Consider the following 17,285-nt stretch of genomic DNA (forward strand, 5'->3'; position numbering starts at 1 on the left):
CTACTGTCTGGGACATTCCTGGATTAAGTCCTGTTCTTTTGAAGTAACTACTGAAAGCAGCTCTTTCATGCTCAGGAGTATCTTGGTTTAGCTGATGAAATTTGTAGTTTCCTCTATTTATACACATTCAGGATATTGGATCATATCTCATATTCACAGGGAGGGAATTCAGGTCTGCTTGGCTGGAAAGATGGGACCTGGACACATCTATTATAGATTTCACTTAGCAAGAACTCTCCGATCAACTTCATTGTGACTGAAAAGATCTTAAGACCTTGTTATTTTCCTTACATATAGCATTTTATCTTAAATTCTTATACGTGCTGGGAATACATTGCTTTTGCTGCCTAAACAAAGTATCTGGTATGAAATGAGCACTCAATTGTTAATAAAAGAATAAGTAAATAAATGATTAAGGTAACAATTTTTTCAGAGTGAGTGACATTATAATGGGCAACAAACATATCATCTAAAATGATGCTTTGAAATTTGTGCAGTGTAGATGTGTTTTATTTACTTGAATTGAATTTTTAAAGTGACAACACAGCTCTACATACAGATTTATCCTGATTACTTTCTGAATCTGAAGTAACTATCTAGATGTATATAATTATCTAGATGTGTAATTATTTAGATACTGGTGTGGCATGCTCCAGAGAAGGCGATGGCACCCCACTCCAGTACTCTTGCCTGGAAAATCCCATGGACAGAGGAGCCTGGTAGGCTGCAGTCCATGCGGTCGCGAAGAGTCGGACACGACTGAGCAACTTCACTTTCACTTTTCACTTTCATGCATTGGAGAAGGAAATGGCAACCCACTCCAGTGTTCTTGCCTGGAGAATCCCAGGGACAGGGGAGCCTGGTGGGCTGCCATCTATGGGGTCGCAGAGAGTCGGACACGACTGAAGCGATTTAGCAGCAGCAGCAGCAGCAGTGGCATGCTCATTGTGAAGGGATTCTAATGAGAACATTGACATGGAGGATACTATATAGGAAATTATATCATTTATATGGAATAGTGTGGGTTAAACTTGGAAATTTTATATGGTTGAAGAAGATATTCATTAAGAAAATTGGGAAGGTGATAGAGATAGTGAAGAAAATTACTAGATTTAATAAGTACAGCAGGTTTTGATGTTAAATGACAACTCCTGTATCAGTGCTTTGGAAATACTGACTCTAAGAGGTAAAGGAACACAAAAGTAATTTTTGAATAACTACATAGTTTTGATGATGGTACCATCCTCAGAAAAGTTTTGTCACATGTATTTTATGATTAAAATCATTATAATCACAGTATTGATTAGAAGATATTGTGATGTACCTTGTGAAGTTGTCCGTGGGGGTTTTAAAACCAGAGTTCATGAATGACAAAGTCAACGTTCTGCCGTCATGGAAAGTAAATCTGGTTCTGAGACTGCTTGAAGCCACAGACCAATGCATGCACGTACCATTCCCTAGATGTTTAATTCCATTAGGAGAGCCCATTTCAGTTAAGATGAAGTGTTTGTAGATGCTGTCAGTTAATCTGTGTTTAGCTTTCATTCATAGGGAAATATTGCCACAGTTGAGGAATAGGGGGATATTCCAAATATAGATGTTGTTGTTTAGTTACTAAGTCATGTCCAACTCTTTTGCAACCCCATGGACTATAGGAGGAAAAATTTAGGAGGATAAATCTCCCTTTTGAGGTAGTTTTGGTTTTATACATACTTTCTTTCCTCTTCAGAGGTCCGATTTCAGATGACTTCAGATTACCTGGGTTTTTTGTTTTCTCTGTTCCTTTTTTCTTTCATTAAGTGTTTAAATAAGGATATTGGAGAAGGTGATGGCACCCCACTCCAGTACTCTTGCCTGGAAAATCCCATGGATGGAGGAGCCTGGTAGGCTGCAGTCCATGGGGTTGCTAAGAGTCGCACACGACTGAGTGACTTCCCTTTCACTTTTCACTTTCATGCATTGGAGAAGGAAATGGCAACCCACTCCAGTGTTCTTGCCTGGAGAGTCCCAGGGATGGGAGAGCCTGGTGGGCTGCCGTCTGTGGGGTCGCACAGAGTCGGACACGACTGAAGTGTCTTAGCAGCATAGGAAAGTCAGCAGACTTTATGATTTTGGACATGCATTGTTATTTTATTAGTTAACAATAGTGGCTGTAGCTATATTTGTAGATGTAAACCATATTAAAGGTAAAGAGAAACTTGGAGAAAGTCAATAGACTTGTTTTGCTTGGGAATTTCTTAGTTTTAGTATTAAAAATCTTATATCCCTGGAAATCCCTCAGTCCTAAGCAGACAGGGACAGTTGGTCACAGTACATGGAGACTTGTCAAATATAATCCAGCTTGTTTTATCTGCATTTGTGAAGTCCATTTCCAGATTGCTCTAAAGAAGTAAGAGGAACGCTGTCTCCCCAAAACTGTCTCCAAATGTTGCCAGTTGAAGAAGAAGCCATTCAAGTTTTGTGTATGTCCTGAGTTTTAAAGAGACATTAACTGTATTTATTCAGACACACTTGGCGTATTGGTAATATTTTTTGGTCATAGTAACTTAGGAAAAAGACAAGAACATGTGATTTACACCTGGAATATGATTGAGAGTCATTTAAAGAAAAGTTCAAAGTGACGAAAGAGATTTTGTGTTGAGCTCCAGATATAGTGAGGGAGACTGCCGAATGCTTTCAGCATTGAGCAGATAGATTGTATACATACTTTAGAGAGGGGATTATCTACCTTTACTCATCCCATACAAAGTAAACAATTCTGCTGTCTTCTCAAACTTTTCCTTTTCTTTCAACATTTTAACAATAGCTGAGTGCAGTGGATATAGAAATAATATGTGATTTAATTCACCTTTTAGAGTGCTTTACTCATGTTGTAAAAATAGCTTAGTGATCTCTATTCAAAGAGTTTCTAGAAATAACATTAAAATTAGCTGGGAAAAACACATTTGTGGTGTATAGTGTACCTAATGAAATAAGTGTGTGTTAAACGAGCAGAGATGTTCAACTTTTTGCTACTCTAAAATTTTTCCTTAGAGAATTTGGGTGATATTATCAGGTTAAAATGTCATTTTAAATTAATTATTAAACTATTAAGTAGTATTTAAATTAGGAAAATTACTTTTCTCAGCAGATTTATTTTGATATGCAATGACTTACTGTTTAATAAACCTTGGAAATATTGTCAGAAGCCTCCACACTCCTTTTGTTTACAAAGTTTGATTTGATAATATTCACCTTGTTACAGATTTAATAATGTAAATCTCAAGAGCATCATTTGTCAGGAATTAGCCCTATTTTTAAAAACACAGTTGCTCTTAGAGGCAGTTATCAACTAGAAAGTTTTACCTACATTACGTTGCCTTAATATCATTGCTTTCAATTCTTTGAGTTGTCTTTACTGATGTTATTTAGGATGGGGAAAATTTTCAACCACATTAGAATAAAAACTAATGATTTGCTTTTGTACATCACATTCAACCATTTTATGTTACCTTTTCCTTCAACTCAGTGCTCTACCTGTTCTTAATTCTTTGCATATATTTTCTTTGGACATACGTGGAATGTCATTTTCTAACTTAAAAACAATAACATCTTTCTGATGAGTAAGGATCTATGTAACAAAATCTGTTCACTTTGCTAAAATCAGTTTTTTATAGATAACTTCAAAGGTGAAGGTGGTCAGAAGGTACAAATATCCAGTTATAAGATAAATAACTCCTGGGGAATGTAATGTACAGCATGGTGACTATGGTTAGCAACACTGTATTTTGTATTTGAAAGTTGCTAAGAGAGTAGATCTAAAAAGTCCTTATTAGAAAAAAAAATACAACTATATATGGTGATGAATGTTAACTAAACTTATTGTAGTGGTCATTTGTAATACACACATGCACACACACACACACACACACACACACACATCAAATCATTGTATACCTACAACTAATACACTGATATATGTCAATTATCTTAATTTTTTTAAATGGCTTTTAAAAAAAAGGTGATCTCTAAACATGCCATATGTAAACATTTGCTGACGCTGTGTTTCAAAATAGTGGTCAGTTAATAGAGCTATAATTTGCTTCATACTTTGCACGAACTGTATGTTGCCTGAGATTTTCTTAAAATATTTAAATAATTTATAGCACTTTTCCTTTCGCTAATTATCTATGAAGCAATGTTTACTATTTTATGAGGCCTGTAAAGCAATATGAATTCTATATGCCAGGGGAAAAAAAATCACTTACAGGATAAAGGATTGAACACATTTTAATTGGATCAATAAAAGTCCAAATACATAGCACTCTAAAATGGAGTGATTACAATTATATATAATAATATTACATGGTTTTATACCTTATAAATTACTTATGCCTTAGTAATCTGATCTAGTGTTTTCTACAGTATAGTCTGTGGGGTGGGATACTAGTCCTGTGGTTTGTTGAAGGAGGTGAAAAGAGAATTTGGCCAGGCAGTTGAATGAGATGCTGCATATAATAAATACCTCTGTTGTACATTTAATATTTATGCATGTCAAGACTAGTCAAGGCTAGTCAAGACTTAGCCTAGTCAAGACTCCATGAAGAGTTATCCATGTGTTATGCCCGAAGTCCGAGTCCCCAAAACTGAGAGAATAAGACGTCCACAGCAATGCAAAAGCATAAAGGGGTTTATTGCTAGCTCCAGCAGGGCTCCCATCTCATCCAGTGCAGTGGAGTCTTGACGAGAGCCCCGAGCTCTGAATCACAGCTGCTTTTATACAGGCGGTTCTTAGTACAGCTGGCGGGTGATGATTGGCGGAGCCCTACGCGCACGCCATTTTCAAATCCCGCATCCCTATCCGGATTGGCTCAGGTTTGGCGCCATCGGGGACTTTCCCAGGGTGTGGTTTCCCGGAATCATGACTCAGGTTTTACAAGAATCTGAATCTTAGGCCTAGTATAGCTTGTTGAGCCTGTCATGGCTCAGGTCTGGTCCCTTAACACATGGAGTTATCCACTCTAAGAGTTATCCACTCCAAGATATCCATGAAGATATCTTTTTACTCAACTTTTCTCCAACTGTGGAATAATTTTTTTCTTTAAAACAAATGTTCTCACACCCTTTCCCCAGCAGCTTCTGGTGAATGCTAATGCAGTGCTCCAGGGCATTGTGACCAAGGGTGCTTGGTACTCAGTGTGGTGGGGAGTATTGAGACAAAAAGTAGATAAATCTATTTCCAGAGCTGGACAACTGGCTTGTAACTAGTAAGAGCCAGAGCTGAAATCTAGGTCTCCTGTCTGCTTAGGACTTCTGAGGCCATGGTCAAGTAACTAGCAGGACAGTGTCAGGGGTGGGGCATGAATCACGTCAGGGTCTAAAATAACGTTTGTGCCAAGAGCTACTTAGGGTAGAGTGCTGAAATTTCATAAGATCAGACAAAGTAGTCAGAGCTGAAGCTAGACTACCTCTGGTGGAAATTACTCTGTTGCTCCCAGCCACCTAACCTTGAGTGTGTTATGAATTTCTCCGTACCTTAATTTTCTTATATGTAAAATGGACACAATAGTTTCCAGCTCATAAAATTTGTTGTGAGAATTATTAAATGAATTAATACATTTAAAACTTAGATCACATCTGACACACAGTAAATATTCCATAAATATTATTTCTAGCTATGTATTTATGAGGAAGTTGCAAACATGATACCCTATCATTGTGGTGGCCTATTATGGGGTGGCAGTTTTAGGGATAAGAGAAGCATGTTGTCATGATAATTAGAAAAGCTTCTGAAATAACAAGTAGGCCTTCTGATCACTTACCTGCCTGATTCACCATTCAGCTTAACTGAACAGTTATTCAATAAAAGCACCTCTAAATATCCAAATACTGTAAAAAATATATATGTATAGGGTGTGAGCACATAGATTATAAGGGTCAATACATAAAACAGTAAGAAGTAAGTGTCTACAATTAAATAAGCAAAATGACTTTGAAGAGACATGCCATTTAATTTTAATTAATTAATTTTTATTGGAGTGCATTTGCTTTGCACTGTTGTGTTAGTTTCTGTTGTGCAACAGTGTGGACCAGCTATCTGTATACATACACCCCTCCCTCTAGGGCCTCCCTCTCAACCCCCACCGTCCCACTCTTCTAGGTTGCCACTGAACTGAACTCTCTATGCTGTCGTCCCACTAGCTTATCTATTTTACACATGGAAGTATGGATAGAAACATGACATTTTAGTGTTTCTGTATACACTTAGAAAATACCATCCTGAGGATTTTTTTTTGGGCATATATGAATACTTATTTAAACTGAACCATCTGTGTCTTTTACCCCTGGAAGACTGAATTTTTAATGGTATTAGGTAAGCCAGTAGATGTTTAATAAATATTGAAAGAGATAAAACTGTGAAGCTTTTGGATCCTTTGCTTTCAATTTGCCATTCTATGATAACTAATTTGAAACACATGAACTAGAATAAACATTATATATAACATATGCCTTTTCTTCTGAATGTAGTAATAGTAGCTGTCATTGATCACTGTGACCCAGACCCTGATCTAAATGCTTTTCTTTACAATAACTAGTGTTCTTTATTTTTTATTGTTGTTGCATTTGTTTGTTTGTTTTTAATTTGAGTATAATTGCTTTATGAGGTTTTGTTGGTTTCTGCTGTACAATGAAGTGAATGGGCTATATGTGTGTATGTATATCCCCTCCCTCTTGAGACTCCCTCCTACCCCTCTAGGTCATCACAGAGCGTTGAGCTGAGCTCCTGTGCCAGACAACAACTGGCCACTCGCTATCTGTTTTACACCAAGTGTATGCATGTCAGTGCTGCTCTCTTAATTTGTCTCACCCTCTCCTCTCCATTGCCCCGGCCCATGTCCACAAGTCCCTTCTCTATGCCCGTGTCTCTATTCCTGCCCTGAAAATAGGTTCATCAGCGCTATTTTTCTAGTGATCTAAATGCTTTCTGTATACCATTGCACTTAATCTTTATAGTAGCCTGGTAATTAGGTGTTATCAACAAGTGGCAGTTAAAACTGGAATTAAAAGGACCCTACTTCATAACATTGCCCATCTTGCATAATTACTTGAATTATTTTTTTTTCCTAAAGTTAAATTTTAAAAGAAATTTTGCTGAAGTAATATATTTTTAAAAACATAGTATCAGAACACTGGGAACGTGTTTCTAAATTCTAGCTGGTTGCTTGGTCATTTGTCAATCAAGGTGCCACATCTGTTTTCTTCTGAAACTGAAAACATTTTTGTGGTTATTTTATAGTTTATATTATGTATCCAGATTGTCATTTGTAGGCAGCACATTTCAGGCAATGCGTAGAGAAATTAGCCATTTAGATACTTCACAGTGCCTGAGCTTTTATCTCTGGAGGACCAGGAATGCATGCTGGCCAGTGGCAAGTCTTCGCAATTGGCTTTCATTAAAAGAGCCTTTGTGCTTGCCTTTGAGGTGCTTTGTTTACCTTCTAGTTTGACTTAGGGAAGCATCTACTTTTAACCTCACATGGTCAGAGGATAACTCAGAAGGCACACATATGGGTATACTTTGGTTTTTTTACAATAGATGCTCATTTTCCATGTAACTCTCTCTATATTAGTTCAGCCATAGATTTTTCCACAGCTGCCATTTTAAAGTGAGCAATACTGCAATACTAGCCGACCAGTGTGAAATTGCCAGTCATCTGCCTGTCTCTGTTTAACTGAACTCTTAACTCCACTGGGGTGACCATCTGTCTTGCCAAAAAATGCTAGAACAAAAGGTATCACTGCAGGTAAAGATGGTCAATCTGTGCTTGTGGTTGTACAGCTAAAACAATAGGAAAAATGCTAGAAACTTTATTTAAGTTCATGCTGACCTACAGGGTCAGCATTTCCAGAGATGCTTTTGGGTTTGTTTCTGATGGTTCTCATTTTATTCATTATGTTGAAGCAACTTTGGCTGATAGGATAAGAGCTCCACTACTGGTACTTCTAGGAAACTGTAACCTCCACAAGGTCAGGGACCATCTTCTCTTCCCTGTCTCTGGGTCTGTGGCCAATAAAGGAAGGAATCTTTGCTGAGTATTAATTAAATAAATGAAAGAAGTAGCACCTCCTGAAGGAATTGCTGTCTTGGTTTGGGCAGTGGTCCAGGAGATGGTGATCCACATTCAGAAGCCATTTTCATGGCATGGGTAGCCCAGCTCCAGAAAGGTGTATCTCTACAGAAATCCTAGGCAGAGGTGTTGATCATGGAATACACTTTTGCTATCTGGCAACCTCCCTGGTGGCTGTAAGAGGAGGATATTAATTGGTGAATTGTACAACACTTTCACTGTGAGTCACAAACTGAGCCCATGCAGAGTCCCTTGTAGAATTGCATTCTCCAGTTTTGAAGAGTGGAAGACCAGATTGTGACCTATGACTTCTGTGGCTCTTTGCTGACTCGATGGACATGAGTTTGAGGAAGCTCCAGGAGTTGATGATATACAGGGAAGCCTGGCGTGCTGCAGTCCACGGGGTCACAAAGAGTTGGACATGACTGAGTGACTGAACTGAACTGATGACTCTTTGTGATTCTTGATGAATTTGTCTCCATGGATTCTAATGGTGTTAAGCAATTAAAAACCATAAGCATATTCAGAATTGAAAATACCCAGTCATGGCAAGAAAGATTAGGTAAAACTACCAAAGAATAGGTAAAATTTATGTGTTTATTTTTATGGAGTATTTTGGTCACATAAATTGTGGATTGTGACCCAGAATAGAGTGAATTTTTTGCTGAATCACCTAGAACAGTATTTCCAAGCCCCAATCCATATTCAGATGCCTTGAAGATCTTATTAAACTAAAGATTCTGACTCACTTGTCCAGGTGGGGCCTGAGAGTTTGTATTTCTAATCAGCTCTAGGTGATATGGATGCTGCTGATCAATGGAATCAGAAAAATGGCTTCACATTGGAATCAGAAAAATGCCAGGGAGTTTTAAAAGATACTGATGCCTGTGTCTCAACCCTAGAGCTTCTGATTTCATTGATGAGGGGGGATGTGGCCTGAGCTTTAAGGTTTATGAAAAGCTCCCTAGGAGATACCAGTGTGCAAATGAATTGGAGAAATGATGCTGTCAGATTGGTTTTAATTTCCTTTTGAGAAAAAAATATTGATTTTAGGCATCAAATCTTATACTTTTTCCTTGCAGGTTGCAGCAATCTACAAGGACTCAAGTATTGGAAATCTTATAAACATAGTAATTGTAAAATTAGTTATAATTCATGATGAGCAGGTAAGAAACAGTTCTAAAACTAATATTCCTAGTTGTAATAGGCTCTTAGGAGGAATATATGTATGTAGATCATGAAATGGGATAATTGAAAAACATGTTAAAAATCTTGATTCGGAAAAGAATGAGGTTGACTTTTTCCATCATGATGGAAATGAAATGACAACAGAGGAAGTCACAGCAAGTAATAAACAATTTAAAAAGTTAAGGTTGAAAACAATCAGATATTCACTTTTTATAATTCTACTGTTAGATTTAAAATATGATCATTTTTAGAAGTTAGTTTTTTTGATCCGAAATATTGGATGCTTACATTGAGAAGCATCTAATTCAGTTCTGTTTTGATCACAACGTTTTAAGGATTGCTAAAATATGTTTGAGGTATGAGGGAGCAATGAAGTGACTTCTTCATTTGCCTATAAAAATGCTATTTAATGAACTGCATAAACACTGACAAGTTTGGAAGGGAGAGGGCATGAATGTTTTGATGTAATTGTTGAATTGCTGCTTTTTTGTGTGTGTAGGAAGGACCAGTCATCAGTTTCAATGCAGCTACCACGTTACGCAATTTCTGTTTATGGCAACAAACTCAGAATGTTCTTGATGATGCCCACCCATCCCACCATGATACTGCTGTTCTTATCACAAGGTACAGTTCTAGAAATAACCCTTCCAATGAAATTGTTTACCCTTTCTCTCCTGCATGATGACGAATACTTCTTGTTACCTTAATTCTTTATCGGTAGTACATAGTAGTGTTCTATGAGAACTTGTATTAAGAAAGATACCCTTGAATGAAAGCATTCTGTTTCTTTAGACCAGAACACTGGCCTGATTCCTTAGGAAATTAGCAGCATTAGGTTGCTAAGTAATGGCTTGACCTAAACAAAATGATTTCCTTAGTATGTTAGTGACAGAATAACAGAATTAGGAAAATTATTTGAAAATTAACATAGTTATGGTACTGAGAATGCATTTTGTTTCTTCCCTATTTGACCTTCCAATCGCTTGGAAAAGAAAGCCTCCGAATTTATTTTCGGCTCCTTATACTTTAAAAAAGCCCTATCTTCCCGGTTATGTTGCCCTCCGAGATTCCAAAAAAAAATAAAAAAATAAAAAAGCCCTATCTGCTCTGTGTTTTGTTGCTCAGTTCGTATCTTAATTACTGGGCTGCTTTTGCTAAGCTTTTTTCTCAACCCTATTTATTTAAATGAAAAACAGCTATTATTATAAAATGAAATGATTATTTTATAAGTACATTATTAATTCACACTGTTGTTTCAGCCACTGTCATGGTATAAGAATCCCAGGTTTGTAGTTTGTTTTGCTTGGTTGGTTGGCCAAAAGGGAAAAAAATCTTTTGTTTGAAGGTCAAATTCAGAGAAATTTTGACTTTCTAGAACCCTGAAATGAAAATCTTCAGTCAGTGTGAAACAACTGACATAGTCCATGTGCTTTATCTCTTTTCCAAACTAAAGCAGAATTGCTCACATTTATACACTGTATTCTAATGCCCTAGGTTATGGCTAGAGATAACAGATTAAAATGGGAGGGAAGAAAAGGGCTCTAAGAGGAGGCCACGGGGAAAGAGACTAGAGAATTGTCATATTGAATGGTTAGAGACCGAGTAATGTAGAAGCAAAAAGTTTAAGCAACTTGGTAACATTTGAGAACATCATTATTTTGCAGCAGAGAATAATAGCTTTAGTTCATAATGATGAAACATCAAGAAAAGAGTATTACATATACTACTGCAAAGGTCAAGGCAGAGAGGTGAAAAATACATTAAGAAAGCTTTTCAGTGAAATTAAGCTCCAGCTGTTTATAGCAGTCACTTTTATACTGTACCTATTTGCTTATTGGTATGCAAAAATGGTGCATTACTCTAGGTTTAAACTTATTGAGAGCTTGAGAGAACTAGATCTTAGAAGTCAATTTAGGGCAATAGACATGTCAAAATTAAAGCTTCTTTGTCTTTGCTTTGGCTTGTTGCAAAAATATTTTCTAAAAATGCTTCAAAATCTTTTGTTTTAAGGGAAGATATTTGTGGAGCTAGAGAGAAATGTGACACATTGGGTAAGTTAATTTGTAAATATAGCTTATATAATTGTTTACTGAATTATTTAGGATGATGTTTAGATTATCTTTCTCTTAATTTACATATTAATCATTTTGTTTAGTTGACTTGATTAATGATTATAGTGTCACTATTATTTGATTTTTGCTTCTATAAGTTTTAAAGAATAATAGGAACTACTAACAATTACTAAATATCAAGTGCTGTGCAAAGCTTGACATATTTAAATAAGTATTTTATTATGTATCATTTATCCATACAAAATAGTACATAATAACTTATATGCAAATGTAAAGCAAGAAAAATAAAGTGAATAGCCATGAATCCACTATCAGATTTATGAATTAGATTTAAGAATTAGAAATTTAGCAGTACTGTTCTATGGCCTGTGCTAAGTCCTTATTCTGTCCCTTGCATTTCCCCAAGAGATAATCAGTTGCATAAATGTATGTGCCAGTTCCTTCCATTGTTTTGAAAAATACTTTTATAGCACATGTATGTATTCTTAAAAGAAATTGCTTGATTATGCTTATTTTTGAGCTTTAGTTCATGCATTTTCACTATTACACAATGTTTTAACCATGGTTCACATATCTTTATTCTGTCAGTGAATATTTGGGCTGATTTCAGCTTTTTTCTATTAGGAACTTTATTATAAGACCTTAAGGTATATTCCTAAGATTAGAATTTCATGTCATTAAATGTGCTCATGTTCAACTTTATAAGATATACCAAATTATTTTCCAAAGTGGTACCAGTTTTCATTTTTTATCAATAGTGTATAATCATTCCTTTTGATTATATTCTTATCAATATAAGAATCTTCAAATTTCTCATTTTTGCCCATCTAAATTTGATATATTTCATTATAGTAGTAATTTTCAGTTCCCTGGTCACTAATGAGTCTGGACATCTTTTTATATATTTACTAGCCATTTATATATCTTTTCTGAGAGGAATGAAATAAATGAAAAAAAGTCGCCTGTTTCTCTGCTGTAGTACTTTTCATTTTCTTATGCCTTTTAGTGTTCTTTATAACTTCCTGATACCAAACCCTTTTGGGATTATATGTATTGTAAATATCTCTTAATGATTAGTTCCTTAGTGATTATTGTGTTTGTATGAAAATGTATACTGTAGCTGAAATTATAATTTTAGAGTTAGGAATTTTGTCTTAATGAAATTATAGCCTTCTAAGTATTCTGTAGTGCAAAATCTGAATGTATTAGTCTGTTTTCTTATAAGGATTTAAAATTTTGTCCTTTCACATTTAGATCTCTATACTATTTGAATTTTTTTGATATGGTATCAAATAAGGATCAGTTTTGTAAGAGTCTTTTCTGTGTGGATATCCAGTTTCCTGAGATCATGTTTTGATTAGTTTCCTAGAATCTGCAATGCCTTTCCTTAGAATCTGCAATGCCACATATAAAATTTCTGTTTGCACTGGCATGTGCAAACATCCTGCTGTTTCATTAATCAATACTTTTTATTTATTTCATCTACCAATTCCATATATTCAAATTATATAGCTCTATAATAAATCATCATAATTCACAGAGTATATACTCCATCTAATTTTCTTCAAGAGTTTGTGGCTATTCCTGAACCTATGATCTCCTATAAAATTTTAGACCAGTATGTTAAGTCATTATGAAATAATTATCTATTTATGAATGTCTTTTAAAATATTTTTTAGTAATATGTATTATTTTCTTTCAGAGTTTATTGTGCCCAACTTTCATTTACCTCTTTTATTAGTATATTGGTGTATGGTGTTGATTGATAGAAATATAATAAATTATTTGGATTATTGATTTTAAATATAGACACCTGATTCACTAATCTCATAATTTACCTGTGGGCATTTATATCATTGTGAATTATGGCTGTTTTTCTTTTCCCTTCTTCAATCCTCATAATATTCTTTCCTTTTTTTTAAATCTTTTTCTTTTTTTTTGTCTTAAAGTAAGATAAAAACCTTGTTGAATGTTGAATAGAAATGATGACGATAGCCTTTTTCCCCTGGATTTTAAAGGGAATATTTGTAAAGTTTCACCATTAGGAATATTTGCCACAGGTTCTTCTTGGCTGATAAACTTAACATAATTTCTGAAACTTAGAAAATGTATACTTTTATTAAAAATTTTTGCAGATCTAAAAGTGACCATATGATTATTTTAATCTTATGAATTCCTTTTATGAGTTTTCTAACACTAAACCAATCTTGATTAAGGTTTTTTCCTTTTTTTTTTTTTTTTCTTTCTAAACACACCACTAGATTTCATTCCATGCATATATTTTCAGGAGTGAAATGACCTTCCTTTGATTGTATTTCTCTGATTTTGATACTGTGAGGAGAGAGCGAATTAGCCAAGATGGCCGGGTCAGGCTCTCTCACCGCACGTTTTGTAAATGATAACTGTGTAACAGCTGAGATCACTTACAGCGCTGCGCATGGGCATCACGAGATACTTGCTTGGTCACAAGCTGCTTTGTGCCTCACGCCTGTCAGAGCATCACCACAAAAGCCCTAGCTGCTATGGCATTGGGGCTACATTGGAGTGGCATCGTGGTTATGTTATATGAGGTTATGCCATGGCTATATTACTGCTGCATTGTGGTTATGTTGTGGGGGCTGCTACGACTGCTCCTGAGTCAGGAGAGTGGCTGTGTTATGGCTGCCGTGCCAGCCCGGCGAGAATAAATGTGTCTGTAGTTCCTACGGCTCCTTCCAGCCTCTCAGCTCAAGCCTTGTCTAGCCTGGGTTCAGTGAAAAGTGCAGACAGTGTGAACAGCGAGACAGTTGGTGTCATGAGTAGGAAGAGCGAGCGACACAGATAGCAAAGTTTTATTCACCACGCCAAATTTGTTGGCAGTATATATTTTTTCCCATTCTCTGGAAGATTTTATATAGCGCTGGAGTGATCTATACCTTGAAAGCATGGTAGATCCCACCTAGAAAACCATCTGGGTTTTATCTTTCCTGTGTGGAAATATATTTTACCATTTAATTTCTCCAAGGATAATCAGACTTAAAAAAACATCTTTTTGAATGTGCTTTAAAAACTGTTTTTCTAGATATTATACCATTTCTTTTAGTAGTAAAATTTATAACTTAAATTATTCTCATAGCATTTTCTTTTAAACTCTCTTGTCTATACCTGTCTACAAGCCTCATTTTATTTCTGATATTATTTATTTGAACTTCTTTAAATGGCTCAATTTCACTGAAATATTGTCTATTACATTTTTCTTTTTTTAGAGGATCAACTCTTTCTTTTGATCTCATTTTTATTTCTTTAATTTCTGCTTTCTCTCTCTCATTTTCCCCCAATTTACTTATGTTTGCTTAGCTCACAAACCCCCCAAGTTTTTCTTTTCTAATTTTGTTAAGACTATCCCGTTACTTCAAGGTATCATTTTGCTATATCCTACATGTTTTTATAGATGTTTTCAATGACATTTAAAATTTAAAAATTCTAAGTATGTGTAAATCCATCTTGATTTCTTCGCTTATTAACTAGACTTATTAATTTAGAAATGCATTTAAAATTATATGAATGTATCAAGATTTACTGGTTTTCATTCAATTTCATTGTAGTTGCAGAACATGATCTACGTGATACCCATTCTTTGAAGTCTTTTGATATCCCTGTATGGTCTATTGTTCAGTCACTCAGTCATGTCTGACTCTGTGCGACCCCATGGATTGCAGCACAATAGGCTTCCCTGTCCTTCACCATCTCCCAGAGCTTGCGCAAACTCATGTTCATTGAGTTGGTAATGTCATACAACCATCTCATCCTCTGTCGTCCCCTTTTCCTCCTGCCTCTGTGTTTCCGAGCATCAGGGTCTTTTCCAATAAGTTGGCTTTTTGCATCAGGTGGCCAAAGTATTGGAACTTCAGCTGCAGGATCAGTGCTTCCAATGAACACCCAGGACTGATCTCCTTTAGAATGGAGTGGTTGGATCTCCTTGCAGTCCAAGGGACTCTGAAGAGACTTCTCCAAAACCTCAGTTCAACACATCAGTTCTTCAGGGCTCAGCTTTCTTTTATGGTACAACTCTCACATCCATATATGACTACTGAAAAACCATAGCTTTGTTTAGATGGACCTTTGTCAGTAAAGTAATGTCTCTGCTTTTTGAAATGCTGTATAGGTTTATCATAGCTTTTCTTTCAAGGAGCAAGTATCTTTTAATTTCAAGGCTGCAGTCACCATCTGCAGTGATTTTGGAGCCCAAGAGAATAAAGTCTGTCACTGTTTCCATTGTTTCCCCATCTATTTGCCATGAAGTGGTAGGGCCAGATGCCATGTTCTTAGTTTTTTGAATGTTGAGTTTTAAGCCAACTTTTTCTCTCTCCACTTTCACTTTCATCAAGAAGCTTTTTATTTCTTTGCTTTCTTGCCATAAGAGTGGTATCATCTGCATATCTGAGGTTATTGATATTTCTCTCAGCAATCTCAATTTCAGCTTGTGCTTCTTCCAGCCTAGCATTTCACATAATGTACTATGTATATAAGTTAAATAAGCAGGGTGACAATATACAGCCTTGATGTACTCTTTTCTCAATTTTGAATCAGTCTGTTATTCCATATCCAGTTCTAGCTGTTTCTACTTTATCTGCATACAGGTTTCTCAAAAGACAGGTAAGGTGATCTCATTTCCATCTCTTTAAGAATTTTCTACAGTTAGTTGTGATCCACACAGTCAAAGGCTTTAGTATTCAGTAAAACAGAAGTGGATGTTTTTCTGGAATTCTCTTGCTTTTTCTGTGATCCAGCAGATGTTGCCAATTTGATCTTTGGTTCCTCTGCCTTTTCTAAATCCAGTTTTCTATATAAGCGCTCTCTATGTGTACATAAGATGGAGAAGCTCTATATAGTCAGCAAAAACAGGACCAGAAGCTGACTGTGGCTCAGATCATGGACTCCTTATTGCAAAATTCAGGCTTAAGTTGAAAGTAGGGAAAACCACTAAGCCATTCAGGTGTGACCTAAATCAAATACCTTTCGATTATACAGTGGAAGTGACAAATAAGATTCAAGGGACTAGATATGATAGGCAGAGTGCCTGAAGAACTATGGACAGAGGTTTGTAACATTGTACAGAAGGCAGTGATCAAGACCATCAGCAAGAAAAAGAAATGCAAAAAAGGCAAATGGTTATCTAAGAAGGCCTTACAAATATCCGAGAAAAGAAGAGAAGAGAGGCAAAGGAGAAAAGGAAAAATATACCCATCTGAATGCAGAGTTCCAGAGAATAGCAAAGAGGGATAAGAAAGCCTTCCTAAGTGAACAATGCAAAAAAAAAAAAATAGAGGAAAGCATTAGAATGGGAAAGACTAGAGTTCTCTTCAAGAAAATTAGAGATACCAAGGGAATATTTAATGCAAAGTCAGACACAATAAAGAACAGAAATGGTATGAACCTAACAGAAGCAGAAGATATTAAGAAGAGGTGGCAAGAATACACATAAGAACTATACAAAAAAGATCTTAATGATCCAGATAACTACAATGGTGGGATCACTCACTTGGAGCCAGACATCCTGGAGTACAAAGTCAAGTGGACCTTAGGAAGAAGCATCACTAGCAACAAAGTTAGTGGAGGTGATGGAATTCCAGCTGAGCTATTTCAGATCCTAAAAGATGATGCTGTGAAAGTGCTGCACTAAATATGCCAGCAAATTGGAAAACTCAGCAGTGGCCACACGACTGGAAAAGATCAGTTGTCATTCTAGTCCCAAAGAAGGGCAATGTCAAAGAATGTTCAAACTGCTGCACAACTGCTCTCATTTCACATGCTAGCAAGGTCATGCTCAAAATCCTCCATGCTAGACTTCAATTGTATGGTCTATTATGTGACCAATTAAAAAATGTTTGTGTATGTTCAAACAGAATGTATATTCTTAACTATGTCTGTTAAATCA

At 36.0% G+C, this 17,285-nt stretch overlaps 1 protein-coding gene across 1 annotated transcript in view; it reads left to right on the plus strand.

Annotated features, from left to right (window-relative positions):
• The window catches only part of LOC120861268 (A disintegrin and metalloproteinase with thrombospondin motifs 20-like), a 204,904-nt gene that overhangs the window by 48,729 nt on the left and 138,890 nt on the right, over nt 1–17,285 (plus strand). The window contains exons 5-7 of the mRNA XM_040236892.1: nt 9,191–9,274; nt 9,796–9,920; nt 11,307–11,347. Of these exons, the coding sequence (XP_040092826.1) occupies nt 9,191–9,274; nt 9,796–9,920; nt 11,307–11,347 (250 nt within the window). The remainder of the gene's footprint in view (nt 1–9,190; nt 9,275–9,795; nt 9,921–11,306; nt 11,348–17,285) is intronic.

The sequence above is a fragment of the Oryx dammah genome, unplaced genomic scaffold (genome assembly GCF_014754425.2).
Source record: "Oryx dammah isolate SB20612 unplaced genomic scaffold, SCBI_Odam_1.1 HiC_scaffold_11232, whole genome shotgun sequence".
Classification (NCBI taxonomy): Eukaryota; Metazoa; Chordata; class Mammalia; order Artiodactyla; family Bovidae; genus Oryx; species Oryx dammah.